We start from the raw sequence: 27803 nt of genomic DNA, 5'->3' as shown, positions 1-27803 counted from the left end.
GCTAAAAGGATGGTTTCATGTATCAGTGCAAATAAACTAAAAGTATTTCACATTTTATTCTATTATCATACATATACAATGTAGTACAACAAATAGTGTTTTTACGGCATAAATCCGCATTATTGATAGTACATGTGTTGATTTTGCAAGCAGTGCCATTGATCACTATTCAGCCAATCTTATACCCAGAGAAACTAAGCCGAGAATGTTCATTACTTTCTAATATAGATCCACCATACACTCCGACCTGTGTGTAAACAGTTTGATTCTTTTCCAGGGACAAAATAGTGAAAGTGGAAGAAGAGGCTCGATCATTGTGATTTCCGGAATCCGAAAATCCGACATTTTTCACCACGCCATCAAGCATCAATTTGACGGTACTCCAAGAACTGTCGAATGATACTGAGGTCACGTGAAAAGCATATAGGCCACTGTCTGGTGTAACGAATTTTCCGGTAATGACGTCATATCCTTTCCCCAGATTGAGTTCCACCACGTCATACACTAAGATCTTGTTTGCAGATAGCGAGCTGATTTTGACACTTTTTGACATGTATGTATAGAAAGCTATGTTCCTTCCTGCACAAATATAACAATTTAAATGTTATTGTCAACATTCAAGGGGAATACCAACAAAATGAACAAATGGACGGACTGTAGGTATACGTCTGTATGATAAGTACACACAATGTTATACAGTCACACTACAGTCGGACGGACTGTATAATATATACACACACTGTGTTTATTTTCGTGTGTATGCGCGCGAACCTGTCAAAATTGACGTGCATGTACATATAAATAAATGGTATCTACTTTCTTTTGTGTCATATTTTGTAGAACTATTCCTATACAGTGAAATATTGCAGGAAACAATGACACTTACTGAGGGAAGCCACACGTGTTTCTAGATCTTCAACACGTGACCACAAGCCAGCGTCCTTCCTCTGCGCACACAAACTACATATTGTGTCCTCCATGCCCTCTCGGTCACACGACGTCGAAGCAACTGTAGAAAAATGTATTTGTTAGTACTCACTAAGTAAAAAGTATTTACTTTGACGCAGTTGCTTAAGTTTTATGTTTAGTAGATCGTAAGTGATAACAGAATATTTGTATGTCTGCCTAGATTCTGTGAAAAAAAAATCAAATCACATTATTTGTTCTATTGTAATGGGACAACAGTACAAAATACTATAATTCATGCCTAATTTTGATGAGACTTTGTACAAATGAAGGCTACTCATAAACCCATAAATAGTTTTGTATGTGACAAGGATTGAACAACTATTGATGCTGAAAATACATTGATATTTTGTATAACTTCAAAATGCTATCCCATTCCCATTTTCTGTCTGACTACTGAGACTTTGATGAAATGACGACCAGCGTGTGTATGATTTGAACAGTGTTTCTTAGAAAAAGATCAGTAGAGCTACGGTCTAGACAGAGACTTCTAGTTTCATACACAACGGAAATGCAGATCTAGGGGTTCCTTCTTAAGTGTTAACATAGGCGTAGCTTGGGTTCGAATATTACCGAGGCAGGGGGTCTGCTATCGACATTTTAACAACGTAAAAGGTGGGTTTTTTTTACCGAGGCAGCTGCCTCGGTTGCCTCAATGGAAGCTACGCCACTGGTTAATACTTCGATATAGGTACAGGAGTTTTAGATAAATGCGAATTCCTGTACTGGACTCTAATCCATGAGCGTTCGGGATATAATTTTCAAAATATGTTGTCGGTATACACTCATACATATGCGAATCTTGGCGATGTCTTCCCCATTTCTCTCGGAATGATTGGTGTGTTACAATCCATCAATAGACGTTTAACATTTACAACTGCGCAAATATAGGTAAAATCAAGGTAGATTTTTTATTTACCAATTTCAGGGATCCGCGTTTGGGGTGTTCTCGATCACCATCCCCGGGTTAACGAAGTGCTGAGAGCGCACATGTTTTTATTCTCGAACCCAAAGTACTAGTAGAGAAAAATACTACATTCTATGCATCTTGTGTGTATTCTGTGTTGAACATCAAATATTTTCTATGATAAAAAAAATTCTTATTATAGTTTTAAATATATTTCAGCTAAAAATGAACTTAGTATTCCGATTGATGAAGAGTGAGGCCAGTAAAAATACGAGCATCATCCTGATGGTCGAGAATCCAAATGCAGCACAATCTGCGTCGTTGTTTTAGTTTTATTATATTGTAAAGGAGTGAACAATAAAACAAGTGCCGATGATTTATATCATACTTAAACTGTACAAAGTGGTGATCAATACGAGGCTGCACTTGATGTTCAAAGCTCGGTTAACAAATTGCAGTCCTTCAAATTACTTAAATTTAGATGACACATTGCACGTGGTTTGGGGGTACCTAATTGTACTCACTCACTTATCAACAAGCTGTCTGCTGGTGAAGTTTGATTTATTGTTACAGGATTTCCATCATGTACAGCTATAAAAATGCAGGGAATTCTGGGATCATTCCTTCGCCTACAGCTGATTATTAACACAGATTGCAAGACTTTCCATAGCTGCAGAACTGTAGCTCTCCGAAAAAATGATGTTGACAGTCCGGTCTGTCAACATATTTTTTCGGAGAGCTACAGTTCTGCAGCTAGCCTTTCCATTGCTCGCTGTGGATCATTTGATTGATTGATTGATTGTTTTACGTCCTATGGAGAATTTTTACTCATGTTGATGGATTATTTGATAAATAGAGCATTTCGTCTTGAATTAGTGTGCTGACATCTAATGATCTACTTTTATATTATCCCGCTGAAGACCTTTACAAACTTTGTTCAGATTTCAGTAACATGTTTAATAATGATTGAACACCATACCACATATACTACATGGAACATATGATCACAATATCAAAACACTACAATGTAACTAGCAGTTAATAATCCGCAGAGGCTAGCAGCCGATAAGAACTGAGAGTACTTAGTCAAAGGAAAAATAAAAAAGAAGAAGGAAATAATCGATTAAAACTGATAATTTTTCAAACATTTAATAATCATATTGTTAATAATCAAGTTTGATACTCGAGAGAAATTGAGCTCACCTAAATCTTCCTAATTTCACTTTACAAAGGGTCATAAAGAATGCTAATAACAACTTAATCAGTGAAGAGTCCACGAAAGGAGTATGGAGTAGGGGACCCCTTGGCCTATAATTTGCTGCCCTCAGTTTGAATACTGTAAGGGTACCACCTAGGGGTACGCTAGGGTGAAGTCATTTTTCAGACCTAGTTCTTTAATTATTGAATTTTGAGTGATCGAATGACACAAAACTAATTATAAGGAGATAAAAAGTAATGTAGTCAAACATATGTAACCCTGCAAAGTGGTCACATATAGGCCTTTGACGACAAATGAGAAGTTCCAAATCTTAATTCAAATAGGATCATAATGAAGGTTAACAACATCTTAATTTTTGAAAAGTCCACGAAAGCATTATGAAGGCAAGGTGGGAGGCCCATTGAACCATTTAAGGCTGTAGAGGTACTTCTCCCCGGGAAAGGGGGGGGGGATTTAAACACAAGAATGGTTTGTGCCAAGTTTGAATGAAATCAACCATCTGGTTCTGGAGGAGAAGATTTTTAAAAATGTTCGGTGTATTTTTATTATTTTGCTATCTCTCTCCTTGGAGAACGGTGTTGTCCTTTATTTGAACAATCCCCGTTATTTACCCAGGGATGATTGTGGCAGGTTTGATTAGAATTGGTCGGGAGGTTCTGGAAAATAAGTCAATCTGTAAACGTTACAGACAGACGGACAAACACTAGATAGGCGGACGGACAGATGAACAACGGGTGTTCAGAAAAGCTCACTAAGATGAGCTAAAAATTCGAGATAACGTTTTCAAATTGGCAAATATGATCATATTCTTAAGGAGGCATGCTACACCAGAGAAATTTGATGTAGACGAAAAGTGGAGGATATGTACAACAATATTTTGAAGTTGAAAATTTTCAAATTTACTTTATTTTGTCAAAAAATACAGTTTTAGTAGAAGGTAATCTGGAAAAAATTTAAAAACCCTTCTGGATTCGAACCTGCGACTTACAGTTCAGCAGTCGGTATGCTAACCCACAGAGCTACTCGGTTATGTATCTAAATTAAAAAAGAAATTAAAAGTCAAATATTGCTGATATTGATTTTTTCCCTCCATGTTTTTAAAGGAAGTCAGCCATTATGACGATGTAGAGTACCTCCTTAAGGCCCGTCGTCTGTTAATAGAGCCCGCATTACAGGAATTAATCAAACACTTATGAAGAACATCTAAGTTATTATTTTCCATTTCAACTTTGTTACAAGTATAATTTCGGATTTCTGGGATAGTTATGTACTGATGAAATTTGAATTTAATTAATCAATTATACATTTTGTAAATTACATGGAAATGGTTACTTTTCACAGGTAATAACGGGAAAAGTCTCATTACGTAAACATTGTCGTTATGTAATCTTCTGTAGTAATAGTTCTACATTATGTATAGCATAATAAATTTGGATTTTTGGAAACAGTACATTAAGTCACCTGTAACTGTACACTGAGTGGTGGGAAACTGTCGAGTACTGTTACAAGTTAACTTAATGTACTCACTACTGTTACATGTAACTTAATGTACTCACTACTGTTACATGTAACTTAATGTACTCACTACTGTTACATGTAACTTAATGTACTCACTACTGTTACATGTAACTTAATGTACTCACTACTGTTACATGTAACTTAATGTACTCACTACTGTTACATGTAACTTAATGTACTCACTACTGTTACATGTAACTTAATGTACTCACTACTGTTACATGTAACTTAATGTATCGTTTTTAAGAATTCAAATGATGTATAAAAAAAAATACAAAAGATTACATAGCCATATTTTGACATGACATAAAATGCGCTATTTTGAAATTCAGCATCTTGAGAAAGAGCTGCTTTAAAAACAATTAACACATCTACGCATCAATATCAAACATTCCTATATGACGTTTTCAATTATAACTATGTTCTCTTTGGAGGTGAAAAATCCAATGTGAAAATACAGATACTATCCTGATGCATATCAATTTCACAACACACACATCAAGGAGTTTTCTTTTTAACAATAAACAAAACGTTTTATCCTTTTCACACAATTTGTACATGATTGCAGGCTATGGTAAAACTATTCCACGAATGTTTGAAAATAAATCCAACAACATATCCTTGGGGGGGGGGGGGGGGTCAATATGTAAACGAGAACGACACATTTCCAGATGAACAGTTTCATTAGACACACTACTTGTAAACGGAATCATTTAGAACAAAAATCACAATTTTTCATTTTTTTAAACACTTGTCATCGTCATATTTTCATGCATTACATATATTTCACTAACTCCACTGCTGTGGGCTGCTACTTTCTCTTCCCATATCAAGTAAATATGTCACTCTAAATTTCACCTTCATTGACTCTTTCCTCAGGATCCCTGTATTTGGATTTGGAAATATATTTGCTATATCCGATGAGGGCATCTTCACCCATGAAAGTTTACATGGGAAGTAGTCAGAAATCAAGAGTCATCATACCACCCTTTTGCTATTGTGTTTTGAAATGCCACTCACAGTCTCCAGACTGTATTACATAATAATAGCAAAACACCTGATCATCACCTGGGACAGTTTATTAAGGAATTATGCTACACCAGAGAATTTTGATATGGATGAAAAGTGGAGGATATGTACATTGAGGATATGAAATTGAAAAATTTCAAATTTACTTCATTTAGTCAAAAAATTCAGTTTTAGTAGAAATCAATTTGAAAAGAAAATTAAAACTCCTGCTGGACTCGAACACTCGATCTACAGTTCAGTAGTCGACGTGCTAACCTACTGAGCTACTCAGCTAAGCGTTGATTTGGAAATGAATAGACAAATATTGCTGATATTTATATTTTCCTCCATGTTTTAAAAGGAAGTCAGCCATTATGACGATGTAGAGGACCTCCTTAAGTTAGCAATAGGGAAAATGTTTGAAGTGGGATACAGTCCTCAAAATGTCCATTCTGTGAGGGAAAAAAAATTCTCGGTTCTTTCTCTCACAGAATGGGCAGTTTTCGGACTTTCTCTTTAACTTAGAATAAAGAATATTTCTTGTCTTCACCTTGAGTAAAAATGTTGTTAACTACACATATTATAGTTATCTTAAGTATTCATAACGGCTAAATGTTGCATTTTATTGCCTTCAGACTACGAAAACACAAGCATTTGTTTATATTAATTAAACTAATGTGGTAACCAACTAGAAACGCAAGTTATTTTTAGATTTTGAAATACGTGTACTTAGATCGAAGTAGATTCTAGTTTCGTAGATTAACCGATTTAGAACAAAAATTGTGAAAAATCTTACTCTCAGTAATAAATAGTAGTGTGCATGTTTGTCGTCTAGTGAGATTCGATTTTATTTAATTATCCTTTTGGTGATGTTGAGTCACTAGTTAGAAGAAATCTTCGTTTTGTTTTTGGTTTATTATTAATATTATTATTATTATTATTATTATCTAATAATAATAATAATAATAAACGACTACGGACAGCCATCTAATATGCTATCCTCTTCTACTAATTAGGATCAAAGAAATACATGGGAATATAGGTAGAAAATTCATGTGTTTAAAATTTTTGTCAGAACAAAATTTGTTTCATATAATAAGGAAGCATCCACATGTATACGTCAGTGTATAAATCGTGGTCGGTGGATTATGAATGACCACAATATGGAATAAAAGTCTAACAAATGCATTTGGAAGGAAAACTTTACAAAGGTTTTTTCTTTTTTTAAAAACAGCAGGGCCATAATATGTCAAATCAATTGTGAAGCATCGCTTTGTGGAATGAATTCCTAATGGTTAAATCACCATCTGTATCATTTATAAAGAGTTTTATAAAGACCCAGTCACGTGATAAGAACGCGTTTGAGAAGCGGACAGAGTGAATCAGACTTGTGTTTCTTTTATGGTTTCGCGTCTTACAATTCTTTTTTTTCTCTCTCTCTCTTATGTTTCGCCATTTTTTAAAATCTATTGTATATATATGTAAATGTTTTTCCACCCAATTTAGTCAAAATATGTCTTAGAATGAAGGATATTCAAATAGGATTTTCAAAAGAGTAACCACCGTCGTCAGTTGAATATATTGCTAAATTTTTAAACAGAAAAATGGCATATCATTGTGAATTAATCAGATATCTTATACAAATACAGAGTTCCTTAAAATATTTATGAAAAATTTAATAAATTTCAGGTTACCAGGAATCGAAAGGTATAAGTAGCTGACTTTATTAAGCATGATATCTGAAAATTTATGGCATGTCAAGATACCTAATATCACTCCTCTTTACTTTGATAATTACAAATTATTCAGATATCTAATACAAACACAAAGTTCCTTACAATATTGATAGAAAACTTGAAAATTCATGTTACCTGCAATCAAAAGGTATAAGTAGCTGACTTCCTTAAGGGTGATATCTGAAAATTGATAGCATATCAAGATGCCTAATACCACTCCACTTCACATGGATAGTTGTAAATTAGTCAGATATCTAATACAAACAAGGAGTTCTTTAAGATATTTATGAAAAACTTGAAATTTCAGGTTACATGGAATCAAAAGGTATAAGTAGCTGACTTCCTTAAACGTGATATCTGAAAATTGATGGCATATTAAGATATTTAATCTCACTCCTTGTCGTATGTAAGATGGTAAATTAATGATATATATAATACAAACACAGAGTTCCTTAAGATATTTGCGAAAAGCCTGAAATTTTAGGCTACATGGAATCAAAAGGTATATATACTTCCTTATGGGTGATATCTGAAAATTAATGGAATATCAATATAACTAGTATCACTCCTCTTCACTTTGATAGTTGTAAATTACATAGTCAGATATCTAATATAAACACAAATTTCCTTAAGATATCTAAGAAAATCTTGAAATTTCAGGTTACCAGGAATCAAAAGGTATAAGTAGCTGACTTCTTTTATTGTGATATCTGAATGCTTATGAAGATATCTAATACCACTTCTCTTCACGTGAATATTGGTAAATTAATGAGATATATAATACAAACATAGAATGCCTTAAGATATTTACAAAAAACTTGAAATTTTAGGTAACTGCAATCAAAAGGTATAAGTAGCTGACTTCCTTAAGGGTGATATCTGAAAATTGGTGGTATATCAAGGTATCTAATATTTCTCCTCTTCACGTGGATAGTTGTATGTTAGTCAGATATCTAATACAAAAGCAGAGTGCGTGATATCTCAAAATTGATGGCATATCAAGATACCTAATATCAGATCTTGTCATATGTGCATTGGTAAATTAATCAGATATAAAAAAAAAAAAAAAAAAGACGGAGTTCCTTAAAATATTTTCTAAAAACTTAAAATTTCAGGTTACCTGCAATCAAAAGGTATAAGTAGCTGACTTCCTTAAACGTGATATCTGAAAATTGATGGCATATTAAGATACTTAATCTCACGCCTTGTCACATGTGAGATGGTTAATTAATGATATCTAATACAAACACAGAGTTCCCTGAGATATTTGCGAAAATCCTGAAATTTTAGGCTGCCTGGAATCTGAAAAGGTATATGTAGCTGACTTCCTTATGGGTGATACCTGAAAATTGATGGCATATCAAGATATACCTAGTATCACTCCCCTTCACTTTGATAGTTGTAAATTAGTCAGATATCTAATATAAACACAAATTTCCGTAAGATATCTACGAAAATCTTGAAATTTCAGGTTACCAGGAATCAAAGGTATATGTAGCTGACTTCCTTATGGGTGATATCTGAAAATTGATGGCATATCAAGATACCTAATACCACTCCACTTCACATGGATAGTTGTAAATTAGTCAGATATCTAATACAAACATAGAGTTCCTTAAGGTATTTGCGAAAAACTTGAAATTTCAGTTTACCTGCCATCACAAGGTATATGTAGCTGACTTCCTTAAGTGTGATATCTGAAAATTCATAACATATCACGATACCCAGTACCACTACTCGCCATACAAATCGTTGTAAGTTAGTTAAATATATGATATAAACACGGATCTTGAAATTTCATTGTACCGATAATCAAAATGTATAAGTAACTGATTTCCTAAAGAGCGATATCTGAAAATCCGTGGCGTACCAAAACACCATCTATCACTTCTTGCCATATGTATAGTCGTAAATTCGTCAGATATCTAATACAAACATAAAGTCAAACATAAAGTTTCTTACGGTATTCACACTTATGTTGAAATTTCAGGGTAACTCGAATCAAATTGTAAAAGTAGCAGATATCTCAAAATGGATGGTATATCAAATGATTGAAGATCTGAATTCAATCCGTATCACTTTTAAAGTAAACACTCAGTTGAAAAAGTGTATTCGTATTTTGCATTGCAACATTATGTAATTGGGGATAATTGAGCATGAAATTTCACACGACTCCTCGTCCTCTTTAGAAATAAATCTGATAGATAATAATTTTCAAACTCATTAACCTTTATCTGGTAGCGAGCTATCAGTAATTATAACTTTTATATTTTGTAGTAGCTGGCTACTAGTAGCTAACTTTTCCTGGTTCAAGTAGCTGGCTACTAGTAGCCAACTTTTTTCTTTTTAAGTAGCCAGTAACTAGTAGCCAACTTTTCTCTTTTTAAGTAGCCAGTTACTAGTAGCCGACTTTTTCTCTTTTTAAGTAGCCAGTTACTAGTAGCCAACTTTTCTCTTTTTAAGTAGCCAGTTAAATTACTAGTAGCCAACTTTACCGATCTTGATTGTGGGCTGTTTCTGCTGCTTCATCCCATTCATATACTCTGAGTATTTGGAAAATTGGTATTGCTGGAATTGAACCTGATAAAAAAAAAGGAATATTACAAAATTTATGTATACAGAACATGTTATGAGCTCAAACACCGTCAATATCGTGGATGTCTTCGAATTCATCAATGTACAAGTTAACCTATTTGGCAATTTCCGGTTTTTTGCCGCCATCACACGGAGGTATTCAACTGAACAGTGAACAAATACCAGGTATAAAGTAAATTTTATTTGAAGTCGGCACAAATCTAACACAAGCTCTGTAGAGCTTTTTAACCGACTATCACATATATATCAAAGACACATAGCATGCATGTAAACATATACACAGACATATGACACAGATTAACATTATTCAGTCTTGTTATTATTAACAAAAGAAAACAGAATAAAAACAAAACATTTCATGCAAGAATATACAGATAAGAAGCATAAGATTTAGAGGAAGAAATAAAATACTACAAGCAAGCGTAGATGTATATGAAAAATATTTTGCTTATCATCGCATTTTATCAGGTCCAGTCCAAAGACTATTTCTACCTACGTAGCTATAGGTAGCTATTCCAGGTAGCTATTTTTACCTACTTTTTCCTTTACTCGCATTTCGTGGCCAAACACAGGAATGGCGCAATATGGTGTGTACCAAATTTCTTGATTCAGATTCATTTACACTGACGTTATACATTCTCTTTAGAGAAGTCGAGAGGCATAGCCTTTGTCTTCTCGTCGCAATCATTCATGTTTTGATTCTGGAAAATGTGTAAATGCCGGAGTTGGTGACGGTTTATACTACGACCGACGTTTCTACACAGATGTGCCTGGATTTATGCTATAGACAATTTGTTTTCAAACATTTAACAGTAATGCACAAAACTGTCACAAGGAAATCAAAACTTACTTGCTTTTAATCCATTTTCAACATGTCCCCTGTCCCAGGTTTACGTTAACTGGTCTTGGGAGCAGTCACAATAGGGGACCAGTTAAGAGAAAAGCTGGCTGACGTAATCAGATTTGTGATTTTGTTTTTTAAGAAAACTTATACACACTACATAGCAGTATTTTCGGCAAAATAATGTTAAATTCAGCAAAACTCGATATTTTCTTTGTTTAAAGTTCATATGATACGAGTGTTCAATGCTTTGTAATAAAGCATCACCCAAACTTCGAAAAATGATGTACCAAGGTGCAATATCACGAAACCCAACCCCCCTCGGTAAACATCTCAATAATCAAAGCCAGTAATTTAATTGGTACTAAATGAAGGATTCAAACTTAACCCTCTAAAAGTTAGCCGCATTTAGATAAGTAAGTACATCAGTTGTTTACTGCAAACGGAAAGTTAAAAAGTAATTGCATATTCCGAGACCCATGAAAAACGTGCAACATGAAGAAATCTGACAGAATCAAGTGACAAAGGATGTGTACGCAAAACATGTGCTAGTCACAGTATCATGATATGGTAGTTTTAAAAATTGCTCGATGATAAATTTTAATTGGCTGTTTCATAATAATTAGTTATAGGGTGTAAGATAATTTTGAAGATAAACTATTTTACACTTTTAGATCTAGGTAAACAACGCGACGAAAAATTAAATGCACATTGCATTGACTAAAACAAAATGAGTCAAAAACCTTTAGTGGTATGTAGTATGTGTCCTTTCTCATAAAAAAAATTAAAAAGTGCGTATTATATATTGGTTAAATACGAGTGTAAATTAATAAGCATAATGCATTATTTCGATTTTAATTTTTTTTAGAATTATAGAAGCCCAATAATGTCATTGTAATAGTCAGTATTTACGTTTTTCCGAAGTACAGAAACACATTTCAGCCATATTTCTAAATTCATGTGACTGTATATGAGATTCTGTAAACAATTACCTATGCCCCCTTTCAAAGAAGAAAAGGGGGGGGGGGTTACTTTTCACTTGTCGGTCAGCAGACCACATGTTCGCTCAATATCTTGGGAACCATTCACTTGATCGCTATTTCAAATGTTGGTTGGTTATGAGTAGAAGAGGACCCCTATTGATTTTTAGGTCAAAAGTTGAAGAGTCGGTCCACTCTGGACATAAGAATATACTGTCCGTTCAATATCTTGAGGACCTTTTGCTTGACAGACATCAACTTTTTTTTTTTTTTTTTTTTTATAATTTATTTATTTTTTTGGTTTCATACAATACATCAAACACTGGTACATCCTAAGGAGTAGATGACACCTAATGATTTTAAGGTCACATTGTTAAAGGTCAAGGGTCAAAATGAACATATGAATATATTATCCACTCAATATCTCGAGAACCTTTTGCTTTTCGGACATCAAACTTGGAACACTGGACCTCTTAAGAAGTAGATGATCCCTATTGATTTTGAGGTCACATGGTTAAAGATCATGGGTCAAATTGGACAAAGTAATATATTGTCTCCTATATTTCAAGAATCAGTAGCTTGATTGACACCAAACTTGGTACATCCTATGGAGTAGATGACTCCTATTTATTTTAGGTCAAATGGTCAAAGGCCAAGGGTCAGTCCATTCTGTACATAGGAAGATATTGTCCACTCAACATCCTGACTTGAATTGGTTGGTACTATTATCAATTAAATGATGCATGTGTATAACCCTTTTCAATTCTGCACCACATTGGGGGGGTATTGTTGTATGTTTGTATTGTTTGACAAACATTTCTTGTTTTCTTTATTGTTTTGATGGTAGCATTTTTTGACTAGTTGCTGAATAAACTCTCAAAATAAGCACGGAGAGTCAGTTCAGTAAAAACAGCGATGTTTCTTACCTATGTCAACTGCATAGTCATTGTAACATTGATGAAAGTTTAAGCTCATGGAATTGATTTGCTAAACTTTTTTGTTGGATGGTATCTTCTTACAACCACTGTGGTGCTTATTTGAGGGTGTTCTGTTGTGATATAAAGTACTATATGACTACAAAATGATTTTCCTCCAATTCGTAGCATTTGTACATCATGGATTGTTTAGCACAATCATCAGTTAGCAATGACTCTTTATATCCATGTTGGATATGTACATGTAATTTAGATGGCAGTGGTCATGACGTAGTCAAATTTAGTAACTTTATACAGGCATGATGCATTAAAGTATAAATCCTGCTAAAAGAAGTGTGCATATGCAAACTCACACACACGATGTTCATCATCCTTGATTACAACTATCTTGCTCCTTCAAGATTACTTACATGTACAGTGGAACCCCGTTATTACGTTCCCCCTTTATTACGTTAGTCCGCATATTACATTGGAATTTCAAAGCACAAAACCATTTCTTAACAAACCTATATAAAATAGACCTCGTTATTACGTTGTCCCAAGATGCCGGGTCTCGGTATTACGTTGTAAAAATTCCGACAAAAAACATAATGAACCCCTAATTATTCAATAGTGATTCTCAAGATAATCAGCCGTTCACACCTTGACTGCCTGGGGTAGTCACTGTGTATATTTCCTGGTCTGTTTGGGGATTAGAGACGCTTGACTGATCACGCTTTGATAGATCTAGTGACATCAATACAGGTGAATACCCTGTATCGAAGCCAGTGAGCAACAATATTAAAAAATGTTTATCTAAGTGTACTCTATAAAATTTACCTCATTTTTCATACAGTTTGATAATTCTCCACGACATGTGCGATTACTTTCGCTATTAAAACTCTATAAATTACGGACAGCTTTGGTATCAAACATAATTTGGATGAAATTCCTCATAACAAAGTTAAAACAGCTTGGGTAACGGCTTGGATAGGGTTAAATGATCAAAGGAGCTGGCACTGATAATTGCGTATTAAACAGTGTTCAGCAATTAAAAAATGGTCAGTAATGCTGACATGTAGCTTGGGTGTAATTAGATTTTGTCCATATATACCCTGGTCAAACTGCCCAGTGTTATCAGTTTTTCCGTGCACGGTATTCGGCTCGATCAGTGAACATCTTAATATCCCAGGATAAATTTTTGTGCTACAGTGTATAATTGAGATCCTAGTGCTTATTTTATTGTGCTTGGTTTTAGTGCTTATCGGCAGTGAAAAGTGTAAGTGTTGTGTTGGTTTTTGTGTGTGTGATTTTGGTTGTGTTGTGTATCATATATGTGTTTTGTGTGTATGTGTGTGCTTGTGAATTTATCATCATGTCACTAAAGAGGAAAAGGACCGATTTAACCCTTGCCACTAAGTACGAAATCTACAAGCTTCTGGATCAGAAAGTATCACAGTCAGAAATAGGTCGCCGCTATGGACTCGTCCAATCAACGATATCTACCATCTCCAAAAACCATACAAAGATCAAAGAAAATTATGAATCTTCTGGAAATTCGGAGAGAAAACGACATCGCAGCGGTAAAAACGCACAGCTTGACGATGCGCTAAAGGAATGGTTCCAGACAGCACGACAACGCGACATCCCCATCAGTGGTCCGATTCTGCAGGAAAAGGCAATCAACTTCGCCAAAAGGATGAATGTTTCCGACTTCAACGCAAGTAAAGGATGGTTATCCAGATTTAAAACAAGGGAAAATATCGGATTCAAGAAGCTTCATGGCAGGGTTCCAAATTACCGCTCGCCCACTCGCATTGGCGACTAAACTTTGCTTGTGGGCACCCAAAATTTCCGTTCTCATCGCCCACTTGGCGACCGTAATTGTCCAATCAACATTTTTCTTTCCGACTGATCCGAGTCCTATTATAATTGAAGTTCAATTTCCGGTTGAGGTTTTGCCACTTGGCGAGACATTCCTGTGGTATCATATCTTCCAAAATGTACTTAAACCAGAAGTTGAACAACGCTAGGGTTACATCAAACGAAAAGAAAACGTCTGCTTTTACCAAAGTGGAAAGAAGGGGAGAATATGGTTCGATGACGGCGAAAAGGGGATGACGTGATGTGTGTACAAAACATGACATGAAAGGTCCAATCGTTGTGACAGTTTGCCCAAGTTATAAACTTGACAGCATCGTAAAGCTGAGAAATTTTGAAATCACATAAAAAGTCGGAAGAAACGTGTGTTAAAGTCAGACGCCGCGAAGATAATAAAGTCCATGAACTCTGATATTTTTGCTAGGTTGACGGATTGAGAGTGGAAATGAGAGAAGTATTCGAAAGAATTATTTAAATATTGATATTTTATTTTTTAAATAAATTGCAACGTGACCTGATATTTCTTTTTTCTTGTAAAGAAACCATGGTATTCAATTTCATGATATGTGTGGGCTACTGAAATTTCATGTGGGCTAACAGTATTTCTTATTCAGGGGTCCACTTGGCCCCTAAGGTATTCAGTCGAAGTTGGGACCCTGTTCATGGAGAAAAGAAAGATGCAGACAAAGACTCCGCTGATCGCTGGATCACCGATGTTCTTCCGGAGTTAACACGCGAGTATAGTGCCGATGATATCTACAACGCAGATGAAACTGGAATTTACTATCGTGCCATACCCGACAGTACCCATGTATTCAAGAATGAGATTGCCAGTGGATCAAAGAAATGCAAAGATCGCGTAACAGCTTTAGTGTGTGCAAACATGAGTGGAGATGACAAGAGGAAACTTCTAATCATCGGCAAGAGTTAAGATCCAAGGTGCTTCCGTGGAAAAAGCCTGCCCATCACATACAGAGCGAATAAAAATTCGTGGATGACAGGAGAGATCTTCAGCGAGTGGATCCGTGATTTCAACCGTGAAATGTGCCGGAAGAAGCAGAAAGTCCTGCTATTGGTAGATAACTGCACAGGCCATCCGAAGAATTCAGCAGATCGCTTAAGTAACGTGCGCCTAGAATTCCTGCCGCCGAACACCACGTCGATAATACAACCGTGCGATCAAGGCATAATAAAAAATCTTAAGAGCAAATACCGCAGTGAAGTTGTGCGGAAGATCATTAGTGATATAGATGATTCGAACGTGACCGCCAGCAACCTCGCCAAAAGCCTTAGTCTACTAGATGCCGTGCATCTACTGAACAAGGCATGGAAGTTGGTATCCTGTAGCACCATCGCCAATTGTTTCCATAAAGCTGGATTCGCCATCGAGGAGTCAGAAGAAAGAGATGAAATCGACATTCCAGCGGGAATGACGGAAGAATTCCAGGAATATGTAAATCATGACAACGACCTTCAATCGCATCATATGCCAACAGAGGAGGAAATTTGTGAGGAATTCATGGGTGTAAGGGAATCAGAAGAAGATGAATGAAGATAATGAAGATGAAACCACCAACCTACCAGTTACCAGCAACGAAGTAAAAGACCATTAGAAGGTACATGGAAGAAAACAACAAAGAGGATTTCCAGTTAATCTACAGTTTAGAGGATAAGTGTGGGGAAATTGTGGAAAAAGCAAAGAAACAGAAGAAGATAACAGTTTATCAACTGGATTCCTTAAACGTGTGTAATCTTTAAATTACGTTGAATCTTATGCTAATGTTGGGTAAGTAAAGTTTTCTCTATTTTCATGCTTGTTATTTTGACAATAAAAATACATATGTAGAATAAAAAGTGATGTTTTGTTATTTATAATTTCATGTACGACTGTTGAATACGAACAGGAATGAGGTATTGCGAGAAATTTATATGAACGCATTACTTATTTAAGAAAGCGAAAGTTCAACAAAATGGCGGAAACGAATGGTGATAGTGATAAGCAACGCTTAAACCAAAACATTGTGCATCCTACTAAAGAAAAGGGATAAATACATGAAGAATTACGGACATTTAAGATAAGATGTAAATAAAACAAAGTGTCAGACTCTTTATTAAACAAAGAAACGGTAAACATGTAAATACACCCCCCTTCTACGTAGTATCAACGGAAGATATACATGTACTATCATCAAATGATGTTTTTGACGGATTTCACTAGGAACGTTTATTACGTTGCCCCCGTTATTACGTTATTTTATTATGGAAAAATGAGAAACGTAATAACGGGGTTCCACTTTATTCCTGTTGACAATGAAGTGCGAGTCGATTAGTTACTTTTCTTTAAACTTCCCTTCTTTCAAACCTTGTGTGGAAAAATTCAAATCGATGCGCAGATAGGAAATTTGAACCATTTATTCTGTGAAGTCTCCTTAATTCAGAAAAATTATAACATCCCACAGTCTTCGCGAATACTCACTAGCCGGACGCCCAAGGCTTCTAGATTTCATGCTGGGCTAGTAAAATCTGAGTATGTACTGGTAGTAAAAATACAACTTATGTCTGGTACAAATTGTCTTTAGAAATCATCGGAGATCGAAGTCTTTAAAATGCTTCGGTCAGTGACTCTATCTTTTAAGTATTCGACGAGCGTCTTGATGACATGATAATGGTGAGCAAGTAAAAATAAACACTTACACCATGAATGCTTTTAAAAAATTAAAATCGGGAGCAAAGAGACTTGTCTTGGACTAGTGGATTTTTTTCTGGGCTAGTGAATTGTTTGAATCTACTAGCCCTACTGGCAAGTGGGTTTAAAAGGTTTTTGCAAAGACTGATCCCATGTGAAAATTCTGCAAGTCTGGTTAATTTTCAATTGAAAGTGGGTCGCTGATGGACATATTTCACTGATTTTATGTCTATAAAGTCAAAAATTCTATATATACATCAGCCCTAAACTCTGGAAGATGAGCTACCATATGTAAGAGATATGATATAGAAAAAAGTCAATTTAAATGGTGCCCCAGTGTCTCAAACACTTCTGAAAAATGTTTAGTGTAGCTGTAGAGCATGTGTGTCTGTTAGCAATAGCTAACATTTTCCAAAGAACTTTTTAGGTTACCTGAGTAAATTCAGGTGACCTATTGCAATTGGTTGTCGTCCGTTGTCGTGCGTTAACAATTGAACATGTTTAACTTCTTCTTGATAACTACCAGTCCAATTCTTTTCATATTTGGCATGAAGCATCTTTGGGATAAGGGGGAACATTAATTATAAATTTCAGGACTCCAGCACCCCTGGGGCCCTAGGGGCGGGGCAAAAATTGACCAATTTTCAAAAATCTTCTTCGCTACAACCGCACACGTGTAAGAAAAACTAAATGCATAGTGATGTAGAGCAGGAAGGCCTCTACCAAAATTGTAACTTTCATGATCCCCGAGGTAGGGGTTCTGACCCCAGGGTGGGGCCAAACTTGGTATATAGTGTTTATGTGTAAAACACTTAAATAACATCTTCTTTAGTGTTATTAGTCCCCTACCGACGAAGTCGAGGGGACTTTAGGTTTGCGCTCCGTCCGTCTGTCAGTCCAGTTTTCCGCACTTTTTTTCTCTGTTCCTGCAGATATTTATTTCATATTTAGTATGTGGCTTTACCATAACAAGTTACAGATCAAGTACGAACTTCGTCTCGGTCCATTGATTTTTCACTTAGTTATGGCCCTTGGACTTAGAAAAATAGCATGAATAATCAGTTTTCCAGACTTTTTTGGTTGTGCTTGCAGATATTCATTTGATATTTGGTACATTGCTTTGTCATAACAAGTTACAGTGATTTTTCTACATTTTTTACAAGGGTCCTGTGGCTTTTGAATTGGGAAAAATGGTCAATATTTCCGTCAAATTGGGAAAGTCGATTTTATCGTAAATAAGTTTTAAAATCATATCAACTATCTATTTTGTATTGCTTGTAGGAGTTATGAGATTGATCACTGTTCGTTATCTTCACCTTGCATCAAACATTATATTATCTTTATTTTACACATCTAATTTCGTTTAACATTCTAAAATTTTCAACTATTCTATCCAAATCATCATTCCCATAACTCTTTGTTAAGTCTTATCTAAATAATTCACATCGAATGTTTATTTTTTTTCAAATATGTTTTTCTTTCATAATTTTATTATTGGGAAAAATGCAAGCTAAATTGGGAAAAAATTGGCTATTTTTAGGAGGGGAAAGGGTCGAAATTCGGACCCAAAATGGACCTTAAAAAATCACTGAGTTACAGATCAAGTTTGAATTTCGTCTCAGTCCGTTGATTTTTCACTTAGTTATGGCCCTTGGACTTAGAAAAATAGCTTGAATTATCAGTTTTCCGGACTTTTTAGCTCACCTGAGTTAAAAGTTCAAGTGAGCTTTTCTGATCACTCGTATTCCGGCGTCCGTCTGTCTGTAAACTTTTAACATTTTTGACTTCTTCTCAAAAGCCACTGGGCCAATTTCAACCAAAGTTGGTACAAAGCATCCTTAGGTAAAGGGAATTCTAAATTGTTAAAATAAAGGGCCAGACCACCTTCCAAGGGGAGATAATCAAGAAAAGGTAAAAATAGAGTAGGGTCATTAAAAAATCTTCTCACCTCACTGCTCAATGGCTGTAAGCGCTAAGCATAGGCCTAAATTTGAAGCCCTTCACCGGTCTTGGTGACATCTCCATATGAGTGAGAAATTCTTGAGTGAGACATTAAGCAATTTAAGATACAATCAATCAATCTTCTCAAGAACCACTGGGCCAGAAAAGATGAAATTTATAGATAAGCTTTATTAGGTAGTGCAGATTCTAAATTGTTAAAATCCTGGCACCTGGGGGTCGGATCGGGCCACAATAGGGAATGAAAATATATAGGAGAAATCTTTAAAAATCTTCTTCTCAAGAACCACTGAGCCAGAAAAGCTGAGATTTATATGAAAGCTTCCTGATCTAGTGCAGATTCTAAATTGACAAAATCCTGGCCCCCGGGGGTCGGATGGGGCCACAAAGGGGGATCAAAGTTTTACATACAAATATATAGGAGAAATCTTTAAAAATCTTCTTCTCAAGAACCACCGAGCCAGAAAAGCTGAGATTTATATGAAAGCTTCCTGATCTAGTGCAGATTCTAAATTGTTAAAATCCTGGACCCCGGGGGTCGGATGGGGCCACAATTGGGGATCAAAGTTTTACATACAAATATATAGGAAAAATCTTTAAAAATCTTCTTCTCAAGAACCACTGAGCCAGAAAAGCTGAGATTTATATGAAAGCTTCCTGATATAATGCAGATTCAAGTTTGTTAAAATCATGACCCCCGGGGGTCAGATGGGGCCACAAGGGGGGATAAAAGTTTTACATACAAATATATAGGAAAAATCTTTTAAAATCTTCTTCTCAAGAAACACTGAGCCAGAAAAGCTGATATTTACATGAAAGCTTCCTGATATAGTGCAAATTCAAGTTTGTTAAAATGATGGCCCCCGGGGGTAGGATGGGGCCACAATAGGGGTTCAAAGTTTTACATACAAATATTTAGAGAAAATCTTTAAAAATCTTCTTCTCAAGAACCACTGATCCAGAAAAGCTGATATTTACATGAAAGCTTCCTAACATAGTGCAGAGTTAAATTTGTTCAAATTATGTCCCCCTGTGGTAGGATGGGGCCACAATAGGGGATCAAAGTTTTACATACAAATATATGGGGGAAATCTTTAAAAATCTTCTTCTCAAGAACCACTGAGCCAGAAAAGCTGATATTTACATGAAAGCTTTCTGACATAGTGCAAATTCAAGTTTGTTTAAATCTAGCTGCAATAATGTAGCCCTCTCTGATTTTTTTTTTTTTTTTTTTTTTTTTTTTTTTTTTTTAGGGAGAGGGCTACAACTCTTAAGATCTCCGTAATGGTGCAAATGCGGGAGTGATTCACTCCCGCAACATTTGCGCTCATTCTAAACATTTCCTGACTTTCTTTACATAAATAAAATGATATTCTATGTTTCTTAGTCAATATATAAATTTACAACCTGCAACTTTAGATTTGTGAGGCTCTATTCTACCGTTTTCAACAATTTCGATAAATTCCAATTTCTCGATTCATATTTGTGCGCCATGTTTGATGTACTGAAGTTTCAACTTCCGGTTGTCAAGTCATTTGCATATGCCATATAAGGTAGTATTTACATCAATGGACAAGTATGGAGGCGAAAGCTATTTCGTCGGTATTGAAAAGGTTTGAATTTAATATCAAGTTAAAAACCGAACAGCAGAGTGTAAATTCTTTCTGCAACAATATGATTTTCCTTTCTTTGTCGAAGTGGCTCGAGTAACTACATTTTCGCGCTGATTGTCAATGTTTGGGCTTTTCATTAGATCCACCTACGAGATCTCGCGATAACAAGCATGGCGGAGCAGACGAAGAATTTTGCATGCTGTACATTATATTTAATGAAAAACACCTTTATTAGACATGCCCGAGCACAAAGTTGGTACTCCTTTTGATGTAAACAACATTTGGGACTAATACACAGAGTTTATTGTCGGTTATTCATAAAATTATTTTGCACCATTACGGAGATCCTATGGAATTGTAGCCCTATCCCGAAAACGTCAGAATAAAAAAAAATTGGATAGGGCTACATTATTGCAGCTAGTTTAAATCATGGCCCCTCGGGGTAGGATGGGGCCACAAGGGGGAATCAAAGTTTTACATAAAAATATATAGGGAAAATCTTTAAAAATCTTCTTCTCAAGAACCATTGGGCCAAAGAAGTTCACATTTACATGAAAGCTTTCTGACATAGTGTAGATTCAAGTTTGCAAAAACCATGGCCTCCAGGGGTAGGTTGGGGCCATAATAGGGACTATGGTTTTACATGCAAATATATATGGAAAGTCTTCTGATATGGACCAAGGTGAATCAGGTGAGTGATGTGGCCCATGGGCCTCTTGTTTTGGTTGTGCTTGCAGATATTCATTTGATATTAGGTACATTGCTTTGCCATAACAAGTTACAGATCAAGTTTGAATTTCATCTTAGTCCGTTAATTTTCCATTAAGTTATGGCCTTTGGATGTGGAAAAATGGATGAATTGTTAGTTTACATCCAAGTTTCTTATCTCTGTAGATAAGAATTAAGAATACTACACTCATTAAAACTTCTAGCATAGTAATACTACAATATAGCTAAATTATTCATGATCATCTACATGTCACAGTTTATTGACTTGGTTAAAGACCTAAACCTAATTATAAATTTGTCTTTTTTCTTGGTCTACAGTCTCTACTCGAATAGTAGTTGCTTTCCAACCATTCCTATCCTGGTTCCCCAATTTTCCCTTTTACCATAACCTACATAATGAACTTTGAATATTGTTGTGGTACAGTGATTTTTTCAACTGGTAGGGGACTATGTATTGCCATGCAATACTCTCAGAATGCTTGTTGATATTAAATTGGAACTAAATGGATATTTAGAAAAACTTTTAGTCCTTTACCAAAATTGTAAATTTGATGATCCCTGGGGTAGGGGTTTTGGTATCAGGGTGGGGCCAAAATGGTCAGTTATTAAATTTGTGAACAATAGACATTTTTAATTTCTTCTTGATAGCTATAATTCCAATTCTTTTCAAATTTGGTATGAAGCATTTGTGGGACAAGGGGGACATGAATTGTAAATTTCAGGATTCCTGCACCCTTGGGGGGACGGGGCAAAAACTTCCCAAAATTGACCAATTTTCAAAAATTTTCTTCTCTACAACCGCTTATGTGTAAGAAAAACTAAATGCCTAGTGATGTAGAACAGGAAAGCCTCAACCAAAATTGTAAATTTCATGATCCCCGGGGTAGGGGTTTTGACCTCGGGGGGTGGGGGGGGGGGGGGGGGGGCAAACTTACTAAATAGTGTTTATGTGTAAAACACTTAGATAACATCTTTAGTGTTATTGATACTAAATTGAAACTAAATGGATATTTAGAAAGAGCAGGTAGTCAAAAAATACAGTTTTAGTAGAAGATGGTCTGAAAAAAATATAAAACCCCTGCTGCACTTGAACCTGCAACCTACAGTTCATCAATCAGTATGCAGTACTTGGTTTTTCTGTGATACTCAACTCTAATGTAATTGTGATTGAATATTACATGTATATTACACTTTTCAGAAAAAATGCAAGTTTGGAATGATGGAAAAAACCATCTCGGAGGAACTGAATGTAAGTACAGTGCAAGTTTTTATAATATGAGTGAACTGATCTGGCCTTTATTGTTCTTGAGAAAGTTCTACATAGAATAAGACGGTCAAAAATAAAAATTGTTGAGTTTCCGCTAACGTTCCAGAAAAAATTAGGGTAGGTATAATTTACAGGGGGAGACATTGTTCTTGTACTTACTGTCTGTCACAAAATCTTGTGAACACTTCTTCTAGATGGCTAATCGTAGAGACTTGAAACTTTGTACAATGCTTTATTGGCATTTGTGGATGTGCATATTGTCTTGATGGGAGGATCCAGTTATTATGCCCCCGAGATCGAAGATTGGGGGGCATATTGTTTTTGTCCTGTCTGTCATTCTGTAATTCTGTCTGAAACTTTAACCTTGCTAATAACTTTTGAACAGTAAGTGATAGAGCTTTGATATTTCACATGAGTATTCCTTGTGACAAGATCTTTCCGTGGGTACCAACATTTTTGACCATGTGACCTTGACCTTGGAATTTGACCTACTTTTTGAAAACTTTAACCTTGCTAATAACTTTTGAACAGTAAGAGATAGAGCTTTGATATTTCACATGAGTATTCCTTGTTACAAGACCTTTCCGTTGGTATTGAACCTTTTGACCTTGACATTTGACCTACTTTTAATTTTTTTTTTTACATTGGTCATAACTTCTAAATGGTAAATATTAGAGCTTTCATATTGTACATGAGCATTTCTTTTGACAAGATCTTTCTACTGGTACCAAGATATTTGCCCTTGTGACCTTGGCCATCTTCGGAATTGGCCATTATCGGGGGCATTTGTGTTTCACAAACACATCTTGTTTATTAGACTTTCATTTTATCAACCACTTCTACGGCATTTTTGCTTGAACATATCTTAAATATTCTCTAATGATTTTCAGATTCCAAGAAATGTGGATGAGTTTGATACCAGTATCCTACAACATGTGACTGATGATGAGGAGGCAAAACTATTTGCCAATATAATTGATTTTAAAGCTGGAAGATGCTTCATAAAAACAAAATTCCATCATGTTTTCATTAATATGATTGATCGTATTTACAAGAAGTGTAGGAAACTTTGGAATAATGTTACAGGATTACAGGGACTAGGGAAAACATCTACAGTTTTGTATTATGTTTTAGACTGCAGGAGAAAAAAAGACAGTGGGATTCATTACATTGATCTAAATGAAATTGAAAAGAGAGATAAAAATTTGGCGAAGTTCACTTCCTTCTCTGAGAATTTTCAAGCTGCAGATTGTCTTGTTATAGATCATATGACAATTTTTAACTCCCACTATACTGACAAAATCAAAAGCATACTTGAGGATAAAGACATTAAATTTATTTTGATCCAGACAGGATTTACTGCCACAAGTCTACACAAAGGTGAAATTGACTGTGGAAAAGAATTACAACTAGATGAAGGAGACTTTTTGAAAATCTGGAGTGGGTCTCTAAAAGCATTAGACTCTAAAGATGAAGGCCTCGCACAGAAAGGAAAAGATGTGTACGATGTGTTTTCTAAACACTTCATAATGACCCCTAGATTACTTCATACTGTCTTGGAGTTCATGTATGCATTTGGAAAAACAGTTGAGCAAGCCTGGGTACTATATACAAAAGAAATCCAAGAAGAAATAGCTAATTTTAAAGGAAGTGGAAACAGTGCCGTGTATGACAAATTTATGCTTCATACCACTATTTTACTTCGATATATTCCTGATGAGGGAGAATACATCTTTACAGAATCACAAGTGAGACAACTCATGATAGCTATCAACATCTTTCATTTGGACATTCACAGGGTTACACAAGAAGATTTAGAAAACAATTCCAGGATTATTGAACTAGGTATACAGGAGGGAGATGTAGTTGTGATGGTACAGCATCTTCAACCATATCTAGCACGTGAATGGCGAGAAAGATTGCCATATAGTCTGGAAAAGGTCTTACAAAGTGCTAGTAGTGATGAAATTTTTTCTGTTATGTTCCAAAATGGTGGGGCCAGAAAGGAGTTTGAAAAATTATTGGTTAATGTCCAAAAGGTAAAAGGTATTGTTTTGCTGCCTTTCATAAACCATACTGTGGCAACTTCATATCAACCCTCTGAAACTCAGTTTTATGTTTCACAAGCAAAGTTGGATGATTGGCTTCTTCTAAGAATTCCTTCTGGAAAATTTCTCCATCCAGATCGACAGATCTTAGATGACTTTGGGAGAAATGTTCCTTCAAGTATGAAGGGCCTTGAAAACATTGTTTTTATGGTAGCTTTGTATGTTAAAAAACTTACAGCTTCAACAGACAAATTTGTTGTCTACCCAGAGATCCAAAAATTTTTGGGAATTGATTACTTTGTGTTTGTTACTATCAAAGAGGAAACGGATGTCTGCACTCCTGCTAAGATGTCACGACCCAGCAGAAACTCAGTTCTTTACCTTATGCAAGTTGCAACTGGTGCTACTCACAGCGGAGATACAATTGGTCGAGCTTTGGATGTTGTGAAGAGTGTCTTTTCAGATACAACAATTACTATCCATGTTGTCGTCATTATTGCAAGGAGTGATGCCAATGCATATCCATTAACAAAGTGCAGCTTTGAGAATATCACAATCCTAAACTTGTATGAGGAAACCCCTAGCTGTCTCCAAGAACTCTTGCAGTCCGACAATCTCTTGCATAACTTTTATTTACAACTGGTGAGAAAGAAGCAAGATTGATTATACACGTATATGTGTAGCAAAATGGATTTTTATACAGTCTTTAATAGAAGGGTTATAAATGGTTTATGAGTTCACAGAGGGCTGAAAATTCATCTTGCTTTGCATTATATTCCTGTGCAGGTTCCATTTGCTGTAAGTTAAAATGTGTTTTTAGCTCACCTACCTGAGCTGAAAGCTCAAGTGAGCTTTTCTGATTGCCTGTTTTCTATCTGTAAATTTTTTACATTTTCGACTTCTTCTCCAGAACCACAAGGCCAATTTCAACCAAACTTGGCCAAAAGCATCCTTGGGTGAAGTTTGTTCAAATGAATAGCCATGTCCCTTTCAAAGGGGAGATAATCACAAAAATAGGGTGGGGTCATTTAAAAATCTTCTTCTCAAGAACCACTGGGCCAGGAAAGCTGAAATTTACACGAAAGCTTCCTGACAGTGCAGATTCAAGTTTGTTAAAACCATGGCCCCTGGGGGTTGGATGGGGCCACAACAGGGGATCAAAGTTTTGCATACAAATATTTTAGGGAAAATCTTTAAAAATCTTCTTCTCAAGAACCACTGGGCCAGGAAAGTTGATATTTACATGAAAGCTTCCTGATATAGTGCAGATTCAAGTTTGTTAAAAGCATGGCCCCCGGAGGTTGGATGGGGCCTCAATAGGGGGATCAAAGTTTTATGTACAAATATATAGGGAAAATCTTTTAAAATCTTCTTCTCAAGAACCACTGAACAAGAAAAGCTGATATTTACATGAAAGCTTTCTGACATAGTGCAGATTCAAGTTTGTTAAAACCATGGCCCCTGGGGGTTGGATGGGGCCTCAATAGGGGGATCAAAGTTTTATGTACAAATATATAGGGAAAATCATTTAAAATCTTCTTCTCAAGAACCACTGAGCAAGAAAAGCTGATATTTACATGAAAGCTTTCTGACATAGTGTAGATTCAAGTTTGCAAAAATCATGGCCTCCAGGGGTAGGTTGGGGCCATAATAGGGACTAAGGTTTTACATGCAAATATATATATGGAAAGTCTTCAGATATGGGCCAAGGGGACTCGGGTGAGTGATGTGGCCCATGGGCCTCTTGTTTGTCTAGCCAAAGAAGTAATATTCATTAAAATTCTTAACATTTGATCAACAATTATACTACTTCTTTTAAATTTCCTTCTTTATAAGCTGCCTTGTGGTTATGCCCTCTGGGCCCAAAATTGGAATAAGCTAATCTTATCTATACTATTTTATGATGAAGTTATATTAAATATAGTAAGACTATTTTTGAATCAGGCAATTGAAGTCTAAAAACTTTAGAATGATTTACATCTACTTAAAGAGATTGGTATTCTTGTAAACTTTAAATAATAATTTTCATATTTGTATACAGTGTCCTTATTTAAAACTAATGACAGAATCAAAGTAAATAATTAAAGGGAAAGGCAACCCTAACCACATATTTGCTTTTATGAATAAAGTATTACTTACTGATATCGTAATTGACAGTCTTTAACAACAAAAATCCTTGCTTAACAAATAAATCAATATTAATCTATCATGTATTTTAAATTACCCGCCGCTAAGAGAGTGGCCATTGAAGTTTAATTTATGACGTCACACTGTCTATTCCGGTTTATTTCATCAGCAGCACTGTAAACATGACAAGTCACGAACAGTTAAGTTTGGAGCCGTATAGATTTGAGCCCGTTCTTTCACAAGAAGAAATTGAGAAGACGTTCAGTCGAGTCGATGGTAAACGTTCTTCATACAAATGGCTTGAACCTCAACTTGTAATTACGCAAATGATGGATCCATAGTTTATGTAGTCTTCTTTTCAAATGACTTGCTTGGGTCGGGAATTTCAGGGGGGGGGGGGGGGGGGGGGGGGGACAACAACCTTTGCATTAGTGAAGGCATCAACCTATTTATTCGTAAGATCTACCACATGCACATCTTTGATGATCTCACAGGTGCTTGGGTTCAGGACACACACACACACCCTTCCAAATAAGCTACATGAGTTAATTTAATTTTTTTGTTGAAAAGATTTTCAATGCATGTTAACGTCTTGCATACCCTTAAAGTTCAAAATACATGTAATTCAAAATAAGCCCTTTAAAAAAAATACCCTCACTGGTTATTATAAGTTCAGTTATAATAACCAGTGAGTGTATTTTCTTAAAGGGCTTATTATATCCCCCGAACAAAGTTCAGGGGGGTATATAGGAATTACTGTCTGTCCGTTTGTCTGTGTAGATTCGTGTCCGGGCCATAACTTCTTTGTT

At 35.6% G+C, this 27803-nt stretch overlaps 4 protein-coding genes across 5 annotated transcripts in view; 2 read left to right on the top strand and 2 right to left on the bottom strand.

Annotated features, from left to right (window-relative positions):
• LOC125670090 (uncharacterized) overlaps positions 1-27803 on the bottom strand; it is a 675065-nt gene that overhangs the window by 584206 nt on the left and 63056 nt on the right. The gene's annotated exons all lie outside the window — the stretch shown is intronic.
• LOC125670145 (uncharacterized) lies at positions 38-9931 on the bottom strand. 2 transcript variants are annotated; one of them, XM_056162656.1, is made up of 3 exons: positions 9850-9931; positions 887-1009; positions 38-579 (listed from the first exon to the last, which is right to left on the bottom strand). In XM_056162656.1, the coding sequence occupies exons 1-3, from the start codon at positions 9890-9892 to the stop codon at positions 170-172; spliced, it is 576 nt and encodes a 191-aa protein (XP_056018631.1). In that variant the 5' UTR covers positions 9893-9931; the 3' UTR covers positions 38-169. The 2 variants fall into 2 exon arrangements, with proteins under 2 accessions (XP_056018631.1, XP_048761091.2); XM_048905134.2 differs by lacking the exon at positions 9850-9931 and adding an exon at positions 2109-2262.
• LOC125670138 (uncharacterized) lies at positions 10053-26903 on the top strand. Its single transcript, XM_048905125.2, has 3 exons — positions 10053-10114; positions 22751-22801; positions 23710-26903. Exons 2-3 carry the CDS (start codon positions 22769-22771, stop codon positions 25528-25530), a joined length of 1854 nt encoding a protein of 617 aa, XP_048761082.2. The 5' UTR covers positions 10053-10114; positions 22751-22768; the 3' UTR covers positions 25531-26903.
• On the top strand, positions 14060-15496 carry LOC125669002 (tigger transposable element-derived protein 6-like). The gene is made up of 2 exons (XM_048903447.1): positions 14060-14408; positions 15180-15496. The coding sequence occupies exons 1-2, from the start codon at positions 14060-14062 to the stop codon at positions 15494-15496; spliced, it is 666 nt and encodes a 221-aa protein (XP_048759404.1).

Source organism: Ostrea edulis, chromosome 4 (genome assembly GCF_947568905.1).
Source record: "Ostrea edulis chromosome 4, xbOstEdul1.1, whole genome shotgun sequence".
NCBI classification, from domain to species: Eukaryota; Metazoa; Mollusca; class Bivalvia; order Ostreida; family Ostreidae; genus Ostrea; species Ostrea edulis.
This window is presented reverse-complemented; position numbering and strand designations above follow the sequence as displayed.